Source organism: Caretta caretta, chromosome 8 (assembly GCF_965140235.1).
Source record: "Caretta caretta isolate rCarCar2 chromosome 8, rCarCar1.hap1, whole genome shotgun sequence".
Classification (NCBI taxonomy): domain Eukaryota; kingdom Metazoa; phylum Chordata; order Testudines; family Cheloniidae; genus Caretta; species Caretta caretta.
In genome coordinates this window covers 35,394,192-35,407,286 of record NC_134213.1, presented here as the reverse complement: position 1 = coordinate 35,407,286, position 13,095 = coordinate 35,394,192, and the positions used below count along the sequence as shown (strand labels likewise).

At 48.6% G+C, this 13,095-nt stretch overlaps 1 protein-coding gene across 4 annotated transcripts in view; it reads left to right on the top strand.

Annotated features, from left to right (window-relative positions):
- ECSCR (endothelial cell surface expressed chemotaxis and apoptosis regulator) overlaps positions 1-13,095 on the top strand; it is a 47,108-nt gene that overhangs the window by 24,586 nt on the left and 9,427 nt on the right. For 2 of the 4 annotated variants that reach the window (XM_048861269.2, XM_048861268.2), the window contains exons 3-8: positions 4,382-4,423; positions 5,140-5,190; positions 6,325-6,432; positions 6,752-6,871; positions 11,042-11,155; positions 11,543-11,641. In XM_048861269.2, the coding sequence (XP_048717226.1) occupies positions 4,382-4,423; positions 5,140-5,190; positions 6,325-6,432; positions 6,752-6,871; positions 11,042-11,155; positions 11,543-11,641 (534 nt within the window). The remainder of the gene's footprint in view (positions 1-4,381; positions 4,424-5,139; positions 5,191-6,324; positions 6,433-6,751; positions 6,872-11,041; positions 11,156-11,542; positions 11,642-13,095) is intronic. The other 2 variants (XM_048861270.2, XM_075131382.1) reach the window with 2 other exon arrangements.

Genomic DNA, 13,095 nt, shown 5'->3' with positions numbered 1-13,095 from the left:
GCAGTTAGGCACCTAAATACTTCTAAGGGTCTAGGCCTAAGAGCCAGGTTTGTATAAGTATTTAGACATTGAGAGGTGCAGACAGGCACCCAGTGGAACAAAGCGGGTTGTTTTCCCCCATTAATGCGAACACTTTTGAAACTTTTCAGAGGAACAGCCGTGTTAGTCTGTATTCGCAAAAAGAAAAGGAAACTTTTGAAACTGCGGACCTTTAAAAATTCCACGCATGAAAACCCGCAAGGGCGAGGGAAACTGGAGCTCCAAGGAGAGCAAGGCAGGTCCAGAAGTGGGACAAACTAAAACGAGCTTTGTGCAATGCAGGAGAAATTGGGGACTCAGCACTGGTGGGTGTTGGCTGTGCTGTGCATAAGGAAGTTTACAAGGCCATTGGTTCTCTCTCCACAGCGGTGCAATCAGTTTTCCCACTACCTCACTCCAGATTCCCCTCCCCAGATGTTATCTCCCTGTTTACCATCAGAAATGTTGTATCTGGAAACCGGTGCTCTGGGGAACGTTATCTGTAAAAAAAGAATGGTGCCCCCAAGCTCCCTGGCTGGGGACTAATTCCTGTTGTGTCCCTTGTTTTGAGCTTCTGCTGCACATTTGAAAGCTGCTGTCACTTATCTAGGCACCATCGAGTTAGGAGCAGTGGATGCAAACTTGGACTCAGTATTGCTAACTCATGCATTCAAAAATCATGGGTTAGGCTCCCAAAATTATGAGATTTGAACCAAATATTATAAAAATAATAATAATAAACTTCTGGATTTATTTATCTGGCCTTTGATTTCTGAGCTTTTAGGGGGTACTCAGCTTTTCTCTATAACCACGAGGACTAAACTTACTTTTTTAAAAAAATGGAAGCTGAGACCCTGCCCTAATCACAGGATTCCAAGAGCTGGGGGTTGAAGGCAAACACCAAATAGCACAAGATTCATGGTAAAATCGTGAGAGTTGGCAAGACTGGCTAGATGTCGGAAATGGTGCTTCTCACACATCCAGAACGGAGCTATCAGGTGGGAAGAACAACATGGTCAAGAGAAGAAAGGAAAAGGAATTGGGGTTACCAGAACCCACTGTGTCCCCAGCTCCCTGTCCCACCCAGGCCCTAGAGTAGGGGTGGCCAACCTGTGGCTCTGGAGCCACATGCGGATCTTCAGAAGTTAATATGCAGCTCCTGGTATAGGCACCAATTCCGGGGCTGGATCTACAGACGCCAGCTTTCCATGTGCCTGGGGGTGCTCACTGCTCAACCCCTGGCTCTGCCCCCACCTCATCCCTTCCCACCCCCTCCCCTGAGACTGCTGTGCCCTTGCTCCTCCCCCCAGAGCCTCCTGCACACCACGAAACAGCTGATTGGGATGTGCGGGGAGGGAGGGGAAGGTGCTGATTGGTGGGGCTGCCGGCAGTTGGGAGGTGCTGGGAGCAGGAGGTGGGGAGCTGATGTGAGGGGCTGCTGACGTATTATTGTGGCTCTTTGGCAATGTACATTGGTAAATTCTGGCTCCTTCTCAGACTCAGGTTGGCCACCCCTGCCCTAAAGCATAGTTAAGAGAGTTAAAGCTGAGCCAGGCAGAACTGGGTCCAGTGGGTGAGGGGCCCACTGGGGCAAAGACACCCCTACCCCAGACAATCCTGGGGGGCTGGGCCCCTTGCCCCCACACTCCATCCACTACAATAAGTTTTTGAGAGGGTGGCTCTGACTCAGTTCCCTAAGCCCCTGGCCTCTTTGGGTATGTCTACACTGCAATTAGACACACGTGACTGGCCTGTGCTAGCTGACTTGGGCTAAGGAGCTATTTAATTGTGGTGTGGATGTCTGAGCTAGGACCCCATGAGGGGGGAGGGTCCCAGAGTTTGGGTTGCAGCCTGAGCCCAAAAGTCTACACCACAATTCAACAGCCCCGCAGCCTGAGCCCCAGTCAGCTGGCACGGGCCAGCCACAGGTTTGTAGTTGCAGTGGAGACATACCTTTAGTCTTCCCCTACAGCTCACGCTGTGGGAGCTAACCCAACCCCAAGGCTGCAGTAGGCTTCCCAAAGCTGAGACAAAGGGGCCAGGAACCACAAAGAGCTGCTCAGGGAGTGGGGAGCTCTTTGGTAGCAAGGTGCTAATGCAGCCCTCGGAGCCCAGAGCTTCCGCATAAACCCTTTGCATGCCAATAGGGACCAAGGTCACAGCCTTTACTGCTGTTGGCACAAGCAGCAGCGTGAAAGATGCAGCTACATTGAATGCCCCCTCCTCCCACTGCCACATCCACAGGCACTGAGATGGGCGTTTGGCTCCCAGGGAACAGCTTCTGTGTGCTGTGTAAGGGGGGGGTTTCATTCCTGGAAAGAATGCGAAAGAAGAGAAGATGGATGCTTGTTCTCTAGCAGAGATGGGCCTGACCTGGATCTGGGCTCTCCCAGGCTCTGGGGTGAGCATTGTTCTTGAGATTCCCAGTCAGGAATGGCTCCGCTCTTCCATCGCCCCCCGGAGAACAGATTTGCCTGAAAGGTTTCTGCACACACAGGGTAGGATCCCATTCTCCACCCCGCATGGCAGATCTCAACTCCTCTGTCCCTGCTCACATGGAACTTTGGGAGGGTGGATCTGACAGCCAAATGTTGGCCTTACTTTGTTCCGGCCAGTCTAATCCGGGTACGGGGACACTCCCTGGCCCCTCGAGAACAAGGGGTTAACCTCAGCTCAGCTTCCCCCTCCCTTTGCAACACTGCTCAGGAAAAGACCCATAACTTGGCTGCTGGGGAAAGGAGGGAATGCTAATGGGAAGGTGGGTTCCTCCCCTAAAGGCAGAGGGCTGGATTGCATCATAATCAGTGGGAATTTTGATAGGTTTCAGAGTAGCAGCCGTGTTAGTCTGTATTCGCAAAAAGAAAAGGAGTACTTGTGGCACCTTAGAGACTAACCAATTTATCTGAGCATAAGCTTTCGTGAGCTACAGCTCACAATTTTGATGTTACTCTTTTTTGCTTGTGTTAACTACAGTTGATTTCCACTGAAGGACATCCTCCCTGGAGGACAAGCTCTTGCTTGACTGTCCCTGTGTTTTCTTTCTAATGGTTGCTCCACCATCATAGAGGTGGGAAAGGTGATTGTGACAGCACAAAAGAGAGGCTTGGGGATTAGATTTCAGTAGTGTTAATGGCACCTGTCCTTGCCAGAACTGGTCAAGGGCACGCAAGCCCTTCCCCAAATACTGGAAATACTTTTCTTCCCCCGCCCTCCAAGGGGCTTTTCTATGAAATATTGCTGATTTTCATATGCTTATTCCTGTCCCCTGAGGTTTATATTTTAATGAATTACTGGAAAGAAAGGATCTGAGAAGTTGCAGTTGGAAAACCGCTCTAACTAGGGCCCAAGGTAATTCTGGCATCTGCAGTCCAGTCCGGAGATGAAAACTCTGAGGAGACGGGCAGATTTTTAAAGCACCAGATGGGATGCCTAGCTGCTTTTGAAAACCCCATTGAGAACCCAGCTGCATCTTTAGGTCCCTAAATATCTGACCCATGGTGCTCAACAGCATTAAGATCCTAATTTAACAAAGTGCTTTAAGTATTGCCTCAGCTCCAGAAAACCTCTCAAATGGCCTTTCTCCACCAAGATAGAGCAATGGGCACTAGTTTATTATTGCACGATGCCAAGCATTGGAAACACCCCAAGGAGCAGCACAAGAACAATAAGAGACCCACAAAAAACAGTTACCCTAAAATGAAGCACTGTTATACCCTCCTCTTGTAGCCCTGACCATTAGGAACCTGACTGATTATATTGCTGAGTTATACGTACCTGTGGGCCTTGTTCTTGGGGGATGAATTAACCCCAGGGCAGAGGTGTGGCACAAGACCTAGGCACCACTTAAATGAATTTCCGCATGAGTGAAATCATATCTGCACTTTTTGATTAAATAGAGAATAAAAATAAGATAGATTCCAACGGTGAAACATTGTGACCATCTAGTCTGACCTCCTGTAGCACACAGGCTAGAGAGCTGCCCCCAAATAATTCCCAGAGCAGATCTTTTAGAAAAACTTCTAATCTTGATTTAAAAATTGTCCGTGGTGGAGAATCCACCTCGACTCTGAATAAATTGTTCCAACGGTTAATTATTCTCCCTGTTATAAATTTACACCTTACTACATATACATATAGCTCCTTAAACAATACCATCAACAGGTGTCGCATTCTAAACAGTTCATCACCTCTCACTATCTGCTGCTTTTGGGAAGTGGGATTAAGTGTCTTCTGAAGCCTGACCAGACAGAAGATGGGACAGAGGACACAATCCAAACGATTAGCAGAGAAAAACATGGGAAGTGGGGTAGCTTGACTCTCCAGCCGTGACTCTGCACAAACTACCTTGGTCATGTCATTTCAGATACTACGGCCAAGCCACGAATCACAGCCAGCGTCACAGCAGGTACAGTCAGCGTCTCGATCCAGTTACAACATCCAGCACTAGCCGGTGGTGGTTTGAGAATAAATGGGGCCCAGATCCAATACAACCTGAGGGCCCCCTTCCTGCTGAAGGGTCTCTGTCTTTCCTATGGGACTGCATTTCCTCTCCAGTGCTGACTGCTGTGCAATGCAACCCCTCCTCCCTCAAGTCTCTGGGGTCAGAGGAAAGAGCAGACCCCTAATGGGGACATGAAGCATGGCCCCAGTCTGGCTCCTCCTCTCCTGGTCTGTCTGCCCAGGAGCAGTGAGTGGGAGGCTTAGCTTGGCTGCTTGTGGAAGGGAAGACTGCTAGCTGGGAGGAGAGTGAGCCAGGAGAAGAAGCTGTGAGGCAGGGATAGGGCCTACAAGTGGTTGTGTGGTGGCCCTCCTGGCTCTGTGCCTTGCCAAAGCTCACCAATCCCCTCTCTCCCTGGGGCAGACCTCTGTGCTCTCTGGCAATGGGCCCCCACCCAGTCCAGGGGCTGGACCTGCCCTTAGCTTCATCAGCCTGTCTTAGGCCTGGTGATGGATGAAGTCCTCTTCACTGCTGCTTCCTCCTCACCACATCAATTTCTGAACCCTATGCTGCATGGAAGGCCCCTTCCCATCGACCCATCGCAGCCTGGCTTGGGCCCAGCAGGATGACACCTGCTGCTGGGGTGTGAAGGATCTAACTTCATCACTTTGCTCCTGTTTCAGCTAGTGTTTCCTCACCATCGCCAGTCCCCGCAGGCCAGAACCACAGCTCAGGTAAAGTCGGCCAAAGGGGAAGAGCCTGAGGGATACTATGGACGTATAGCCCATGTGGCACTGGATGCCAGCAGAACCCACAGAGCAGTAGTAGAGGGAACATCCTGGCTGGCTTGTCCAGTAATTGGCCTGTGTTGTAGCCTGCTGGGCAGCTTTTGTGTTCAGCCAAGTGAAAACAGAAGCCATTTAGCAGGCAGGTGAACGGGCCAATTGTGTGTCTGCATTCAGGAGGCCTGTCTGCTATGGCCTGCTGAGTGCCTAACTTTGGTGCAGGTCTTGCTTTCAATGCTTACCTTCTCCTCCCCCAGGATTGAGGATTTTTTTTATCCACCTGCTGGTTCACCATATGTATTGACTGTGAGCTCTTCAGGGAGGAGACTTGGTGTGGGCATGTGGGCCAGAAGGATACAGTGTCCCTGGTGTCTGGCCTGGGCCTCTGAGTGCTACTGCAATAGAAATAAGGATAGCAATCACATCCTTCATTAGAAGAGGCTTCCCTGCACCACGCTCACTTTACAAAAAATTAAGTTTGAGTTACACAGGTGTCACTTTTTCATTCAAACAAGCTATTAACAATGTGTGGTGCTTGACACCCACTAAACACTCTTTACAACACCCCTGCTGGGTTGTTATCTCCATTTTACTGAGAGGGACATTGAACCAGAGCCGCCCTGTGAGAGTTGGGACTAAACGCACGCTCTAGGCTCGCAGTCCCAGGGTTAATCCATTAGCCCATGCAGGTCTGGCTAGTCAGGGCCGGCTCCAGGCACCAGCTTTCCAAGCAGGTGCCTGGGGCGGCATTCAGACTGGGGCGGCCGTCCGTGTCCTGCCGTGGCAGTTCGGTGGCAGCTCTGCTGCTCTTCCCGCCACGGCAGCTTTTAGGCGTCAGCTCCGCCGCTCTTCCGGGCGCAGCGGCAATTTGGCGGCAGCAATACGGCAGCGACTGCTTGGGGCAGCAAAATTGGTAGAGGAACCCTGTGGCCAGTAGAGGGTTCCTGTGTCTAGTTCCATGGAAGCAGCTGTCAAATCACTTAGAATGATGCAAAGGATTGAATCAATGGATTTTCAAACGAAAAGTGCTCCCTTACCTTATTTTTGCTTCTCTGCCTTCTGGTTCCACTGAAACCGGCTCAGGGAGGCTGCTGCAGGTGGCTAGAAGCAAGGACTCCTCCCCAGGAGACGGGAGACAAAGGCTGTCAACAGAAAGCTACAAGCTTCAGTCTGCAAATATAAACCCATATGGTAAGCAAGTCTGAATTTTTCCTATTTCGGGTCCACGTTTGCTATCTGGGTAGATTCCTCTGGAAATATACTGCCCCTTTTGTCTGAAAAATTCCTTTAAAAACATAATTTTTCCCCAAACAAGCAAAACAAGTTGTCCTGGCTTAGAAATACCCAACAGTCCTTGGCTGTTCAACTCTGTGCTCTTTTTAACAGATTACCCATAACTCCCAGGAGGCCTGAGGACTTCCTGGGAAGGGCACTGCCTTTAGCTGAGCTGTTTCTAAATGAACATGGGTGACGAGAGCTAATCAAAAATAACCCTACATTTATTCCACAGCTTCAAATGTGTTGACTTTAATTACACCAACTCCCATGCCCTCAAAGCAGACAACAAAAGGCCATCTGTCTGGCCCAGCTGAGGGAAAATCAAAATCGGCATCAAGATCAGCTGCAGTTGGTAAGTGCCTGCTGTGTTCCTAGCACGGTACGGTACACTTAATTGTAGTCACACTGGGACTTTGCACACACCGGCTATGTCTACACTGCATGTGGAGGGTGATTGTAGCACAGGTTGGCATATCGGTGCTAGCTTTAATCTAGCTAGCAGGGTAACACCAGAAAGATGCACGCTAGTTGCTACACTGACATATCTACACTGTGCTACAGTCTCATCTTCCCTTGCAGTGTAGACATACAAAGAGAGTTAGATTGTATACCCCATGCTCCTGTCAGTGAGTGCTTCCAAATACAAGTGATGCCAGGAAGACTGTGTCAGGAAGACTGTGTAAGTAAAGGCCAGATTGTTGCATACCTAGCACCCAGTATCCCTTTGGAATAGCAGGCTCTAAGCGCTCACCAACAGGAGTATGAGCCATGCAGTCTGGCTCATATACTGTGTAGGAACTTCTCAAACTCTTCAGGAAGTTTCACACAACTTTCCCCTGTGTGGCTGTTCAGTTAGACAGAAGAGTTATAGAATCAAAGAGCCATAGAATTAGAAGGGACCACAAGGGTCATCTAGACTAACCCCCTGCCAAGATGCAGGATCTGTTGTGTCTAAACCATCCAAGAAAGATGGCTATCCAGCCTCCTTTTGAAAACCTCCAGTGAAAGAGCTTCCATGACCTCCCAGTCTGTTCCATTGTCCTGCTGTTCTTACTGTTAAATCCTGAGATTTAATCTAAATCTGCTGTGCTGTAGTTTGAACCCCTTGCCTCTTGTCCTGCCCTCTGTGGTAAGAGAGCTATGACTTTTCTCCATCTTTTTTATGGCAGCCTTTCAAGTATTTGAAGACCACTATAATGTCCCCCCCTTATTCTCCTCTTTTCCAAATGAAACATACCCTGTTCCTTCAGCCTTTGCTCATATGGCTTGCATTCCATCCCTCTGATCACCTCCCTTGCCTCTGGATCCTTTCCAGTTTGGCTATATCCTTTCTATACATTAGTGACCAAAACTGGACACAGTACTCCAGCCAGGGCCTAACCAGCGCCGAGTAGAGCACTGAGTCTTTAGTGTAACATCTCGGCCGGTATCGCTGATGGTCACACAGGTAAGCGAATGCATGCCATGGAGGGTTTATTGGCAGGCTATCTGATATTGGGGGGAAGGGATGAGGAAGAGACAGCGCTTAGTTTCTAAAGAAAGAGGTACGGAGGCTGCAGCAATTTTTTTACTTTCCTAAAAGAAGCAGGAAACCCTGGAGTGCCGGGGCTATGAACTGCCAAGCTAGAGGTGCCAGGACTATGAACTGCCAAGCCTAGAGGTGCCAAGGCTCAGCCCAAGCAAGCCCTGGCACAAATTAAGCACTGGGAAGAAAGTTTGTGGTTAAATTCAGGTTGAAAAATAAATCGTCTGAAAGAATGCAGTAACAACTGCAGAGTTTTTTCCAGCTTGCAGTGTTCTCTTGTGAGCTGACTTTTGTGGGAGGTTTCAGTGAAAGCGACAGTTTCCCCAAGGAACTTTAAAAAACAAAGGGCAGCCCTACAGTTGACTCCCCTGCGCTGACACGCATTGTCTGGTGCCTCTTCAGACCACGTTCTCCTACACTGCTGCGTTCAGGGTTTGCACTAATTTGTTCCCAACCTTGGCATTCAGCGTGGCAGGGTGGGGACTGTGGCACTGCAGAGGCTCAGGAAGCTCTTTGGGGTGGAGGGTGGTGGCAGCTGGCCAGCCGAGGGGTGGAATTTTCAAAAGCACCTCAATTGACTTATGATCCTGAGAGATCAGTGGAACTTGTGCTCTTAGTCACAAACACTTATGAAAATATGCCTCCCCCCGGCCTTTTGTTGGTGAGCTGGCACACAGCCAGCATTAAAGTTGAGCCTTCTGATCAGTCAGTAGCACAAATATCCTTGGCAAACGCCTTAGATAAGTTTTTGATCAGTCACAGGGGAATTTTTAATTCCTTGTTTCCCCATGGTTTCTATCTAACTTCAAAGCATGGAATAGGGGGTGGGGATGGGGTACAACCACAGTAGGGGTTTCGTTTTGTTTGGTGGGGAAGGTGTTAAGCCTAAAAACAAAGCCCTTTTTCACTGGGTGCCACCTTGGTTAGGGAAAACCAGTATTTACCTCCATCTTGGTCTAGAATTCTTTTAATCGCTACAAACTGTCCATTGACAAGTCTCGTGTCTTGTGTTTTCCTCATCCAGATCCAGAGTCCAGGGGAATTGGGAGCACAGGCTGTGTCCCTTTATTTAACAACTTTTAATTTAAACAAGAATTCATTACGATTGAACTAGTTGGTTTATGAGGTCCAGTGCTCTAAATATAGTCTGACCTTGGAGTTCTGCTGTCCATAACACCTGGAATAAACAGGGGTGTCCTCCTAGCAGTCAGTATAGACCAGATGACAAAATCCAACCAATGCACCCTGACTGGACTGTGTCTGAATGTGAAAAGAATGACCTCACTTTGAGAGTAAAATGCCCCCTGTAATGTCTTGGAAAGACCTTTGCCATGCTTCTGACATAGGCCCTAACCCTGCAGTCCCTTCAGAGCAAGATTCCTGTAGACTTCAGGGAGAGTTCTCCCAGAGTAAAGGCTCGATCCAACCCTGAAGTCAGTGGAAATACTCCAATTAAGTTCAGTGGGAGTTGGATTGAGCTCTAAATCCTGAGTTTGGGCTTTGAACCCAAGACTGTGGAACAACCAAAGTCCACCCCTGTCCTCTTAAGGATCCATTCCAGATTTTACACAAGACCCAGTGCATGTGTAAATTAGTTCTATCTCTGTAGATGTTTGTGCTCAGTAAAGCTAATAGTTCTTTAGGGTATCACAGAGCCTGGTTTTAATTTGAATCCTGCTTTATGTAAAAGCTCAGTGCAACTTTAAGTATGGAGTTGCTACTGATATTTCCATTTTTCCAGGCTTTTGGTGTGGGATCTAACATTTCCCAAATACTAAGTACCCAAGCCAGGCTCAGCAAGCAGAGTAGCAAAGAAAGTCCTATAAGACAGTTGTCTAGTGACCCTGGATAAATTAGAAGATGCAGCATTTCAGCACAAGGCAAACAACTTGATGACTAACAGAACCATTGTACAGCAACATCTGCAATCTGGATAATCCCACTACCAGTTATGTTCCTCCAGCACAGTTTTACTCTGGGAGGCAGCTGTTGAAGGCTGCTTGAAAATTTCAGTCAAAAAGGCGGCGTGTTTTTGGGTTTGGGGGTTTTTGGGGGGGGCGGGGGAATGCGTTGTTGGGAAATACGTTTTGTCTACATTGAAATTTTCCATGGGTAAATGTCAGTCGGCATTAAAAATTTCCCTTTTCCAAAGTGACATTTTGAACCAAAACATTTTATTTCAACTAAAAAGTCAACATTTTTTATTTCAACACTTCCAAATGGAAGTTTTTCAGAATTTTTCATTCCGTGAACATTTTTTTGTCTTGATTTGGACGAAAATAAATGTTTAAACATTGGAATGTTCCACAGGACAAAAATTCCATTTTCTGACTAGCTCCTTTGGTTTCCACTTGTTAAATCTGTTTGTGCTCCAGTGTAGAAGCCCAAAGACGGTGTTACAACCCTTTGCACAGCATATCCTGGATTGGTGCTGTTACATCACTGTGTCTCTGCCTCTGCCTATGGCAATGGCTTTGAGAGCTAACCAGTGTGTCTGATAGTTCCCATATGCTCTCTGGAAAACCTGAAAACACAACAGAAGTTTCCCTTCCTTGGGATGAACTGTTCAGGCGTGAAGGTCAGTTGGTTGAGCTAGGCAGGAAAGCTGGTTCTCTGAGAGGAATGCTGGTCTTGTGGCTAAAGCACACAAATGGAAATTGGGAAGTATGGGCTCTATACTTGGCTCTTGCTGCAGACGTGTCATGCCGCAAATCCCTCAGCCTCTCTGTGCCGGCTGTAAATGGTAGGTTGTGAGCATTCGCTCATTCATGTAGATCTTTTGATGAAAAGGGGCACAGAACTGCAAAATACAGTCCCGCTCTCATTGAGGCTAATGGGAATTTTGCATTGACTTCACTGGGAGCAGCTCAGTCTTTCTCTGCAGTAAGGCTAAATGTTCTTTGGGGGAATGAAGGCACCTTGCCAATGTGGCCTTGGAATTACATTCTCCCTGGATTCTGAGTAGAAAGTCTTTAAGTAAAACTACCTTTTCCACAGGCACTTCGAAACAAGTGACCTTTACAACCATTGCCTCTGACTGGAGCACAGGACCTTCCCTCCCAGACCCTGCCCCGACGGAGGAGAAATCGGCCCTGACGATGGCAGCATTTGGTAAGGGCCTGTCTTTTGGTGACGTGGAGGCGAAGCTTGGTGATGCAGTTGGTTTCAACCCTGGTAGGATTATACCAGGAGTAAACTCAGCCTTTTGGGTTAAAGGTTCATTGGAAGTCAAGATGTATTGTCATTTGAGGAAAATACCAGTGAAGACAAAAGAGCAAGAGGTTTCTCATTCTAGGGAATATCACTTCTCTGGTCAATACACTTTGGTGTTCATTACAACAGAAATAAAAATCTGCTTAATGTTTTTCCTTAAGGATGCAATTCAAGTCCCATAGAAGTCAACAGGACTAACTCATTGACTTCAGTAGGAGTTACACTGGGCCCCAAACAGACCCGTTACATTAACATTGACTAATTATTCTTTTCTCCATTGCTCAGGTGTCATCAGCTTCATAGTCATTCTGGTAGTTGTTGTTATCGTCCTGGCCAGCGTGGTCAGTCTGAGATTCAAGTGTAACCGTTCCAAAGATGCAGAAGGTATTTGCATATGCTTGTGTTGTTACAGTCATTCCAGCAGTTCTATAGGGTGGTTGTATCCAGAGCTAAATGGCATTTCTGGTCCAGATCCCTGTTTTCAGTCACAGATGGGCTTCAGAACTGGGCCGATGTAATTTTGGTATAAAAAGTCTTTGTAGGCCAAAACTGTCCATGTTTGGTCTCATCCTGGAATTATTCCTTTCCCTCTTCCGCTTTACCCCCACTAATTAGCAAAAAAATTGATCTGGCCACTTTGAGTAGAGGGGGTGGGGAATGAGCTTAAGATGCTTTTATTAAAAATGGCTTTGTCTTTCAAAATCAAACATAATGCAGTGGAGAGGAGTCATTTTTGCCTATGTAAATAAAACAATCCAGTGTGAACGTATATTGAAAGACCAAGTCCTACCCTACACATATAAGGGACAGAGGTAAGTCTGGAGCTGCCTCAGTGCAATTTGCAGATTTTACTGGGTTTAAACCTCTTGCTCCACGTTGCATTAGCACAGATTTTTGCACTGAATTTGTAGAGCCTCAACAAAGAAAAGCGACCTTGCGAGCTGCCATCAAGAAGCCTGCCCCCGTCGCCAGGCCAATGGAACAGGAGGCTGCGATCGAGAAGGTACCTGCTGCTTTGGGGAACATCACCCAGGTCCTCGTCAGCAGGAGGCCCGTCTCACCCTCTCATGTTGCCAAGCAAATCTCCATATTGAGACGACTTAGTGCTACCTTGCCACCTGTCCAGCATGTCCCGGTCCCCAGAAGGATCAGCGTCCCACCGCGCATAGCTGCTCGAGATCCTGTCGCCGGAAGAGTCAGTGCCGCCCCTCAGACCGCCCTGCAAACTCCAACCACCGGAGGAGCCAGAGTCACACCTCAGACCACCCTATGAGCTCCAGCAGCCAGAGAAGCCAGTGCCAAGCCTCAGACCGCCCTGTGAGCTCCAGCCACCGGAGGAGCCAGCACCATGCCCCAGATCGCCCTACAAACTCCAGACGTTACTGGAGGAACCAGCCCCGCAGCCACAGCAAAGCACCTAGTCTTCATCGCCAGACGGCCCAGCACGGCCCCCAAGTCCATTCTGTGGGACGCTGCCTATGAGAGATCTCACGCTCCAGCAGCAACCGCCCAGGCAGCAGCCACTTCTAGAAGGACCAGCGGTGTCCCAGCAACCCCCGAGCCAAACTGCGTCTCTCCGACCACTAGCAACGCCAGCATCCCACCAGAGATCCTGCCCCAGCACCCAACCGAAGGGAATCCTGACCTACGAGATAGACAGCAGGCCGACCACGCAGGCTTTGAGCCTGCACCAGACGAGGTTGAGGACCATGAGGGCCAGCAGCCGATGGTGAGGGTTGCCACTCCGTGGCAGACTGCCTGGACCGAGGAGCTACAAGCGGCAGCTTCCTTTGACGACTTTGACTTCCTCATAGACAGGCTCACCCAAGAACTGTCTG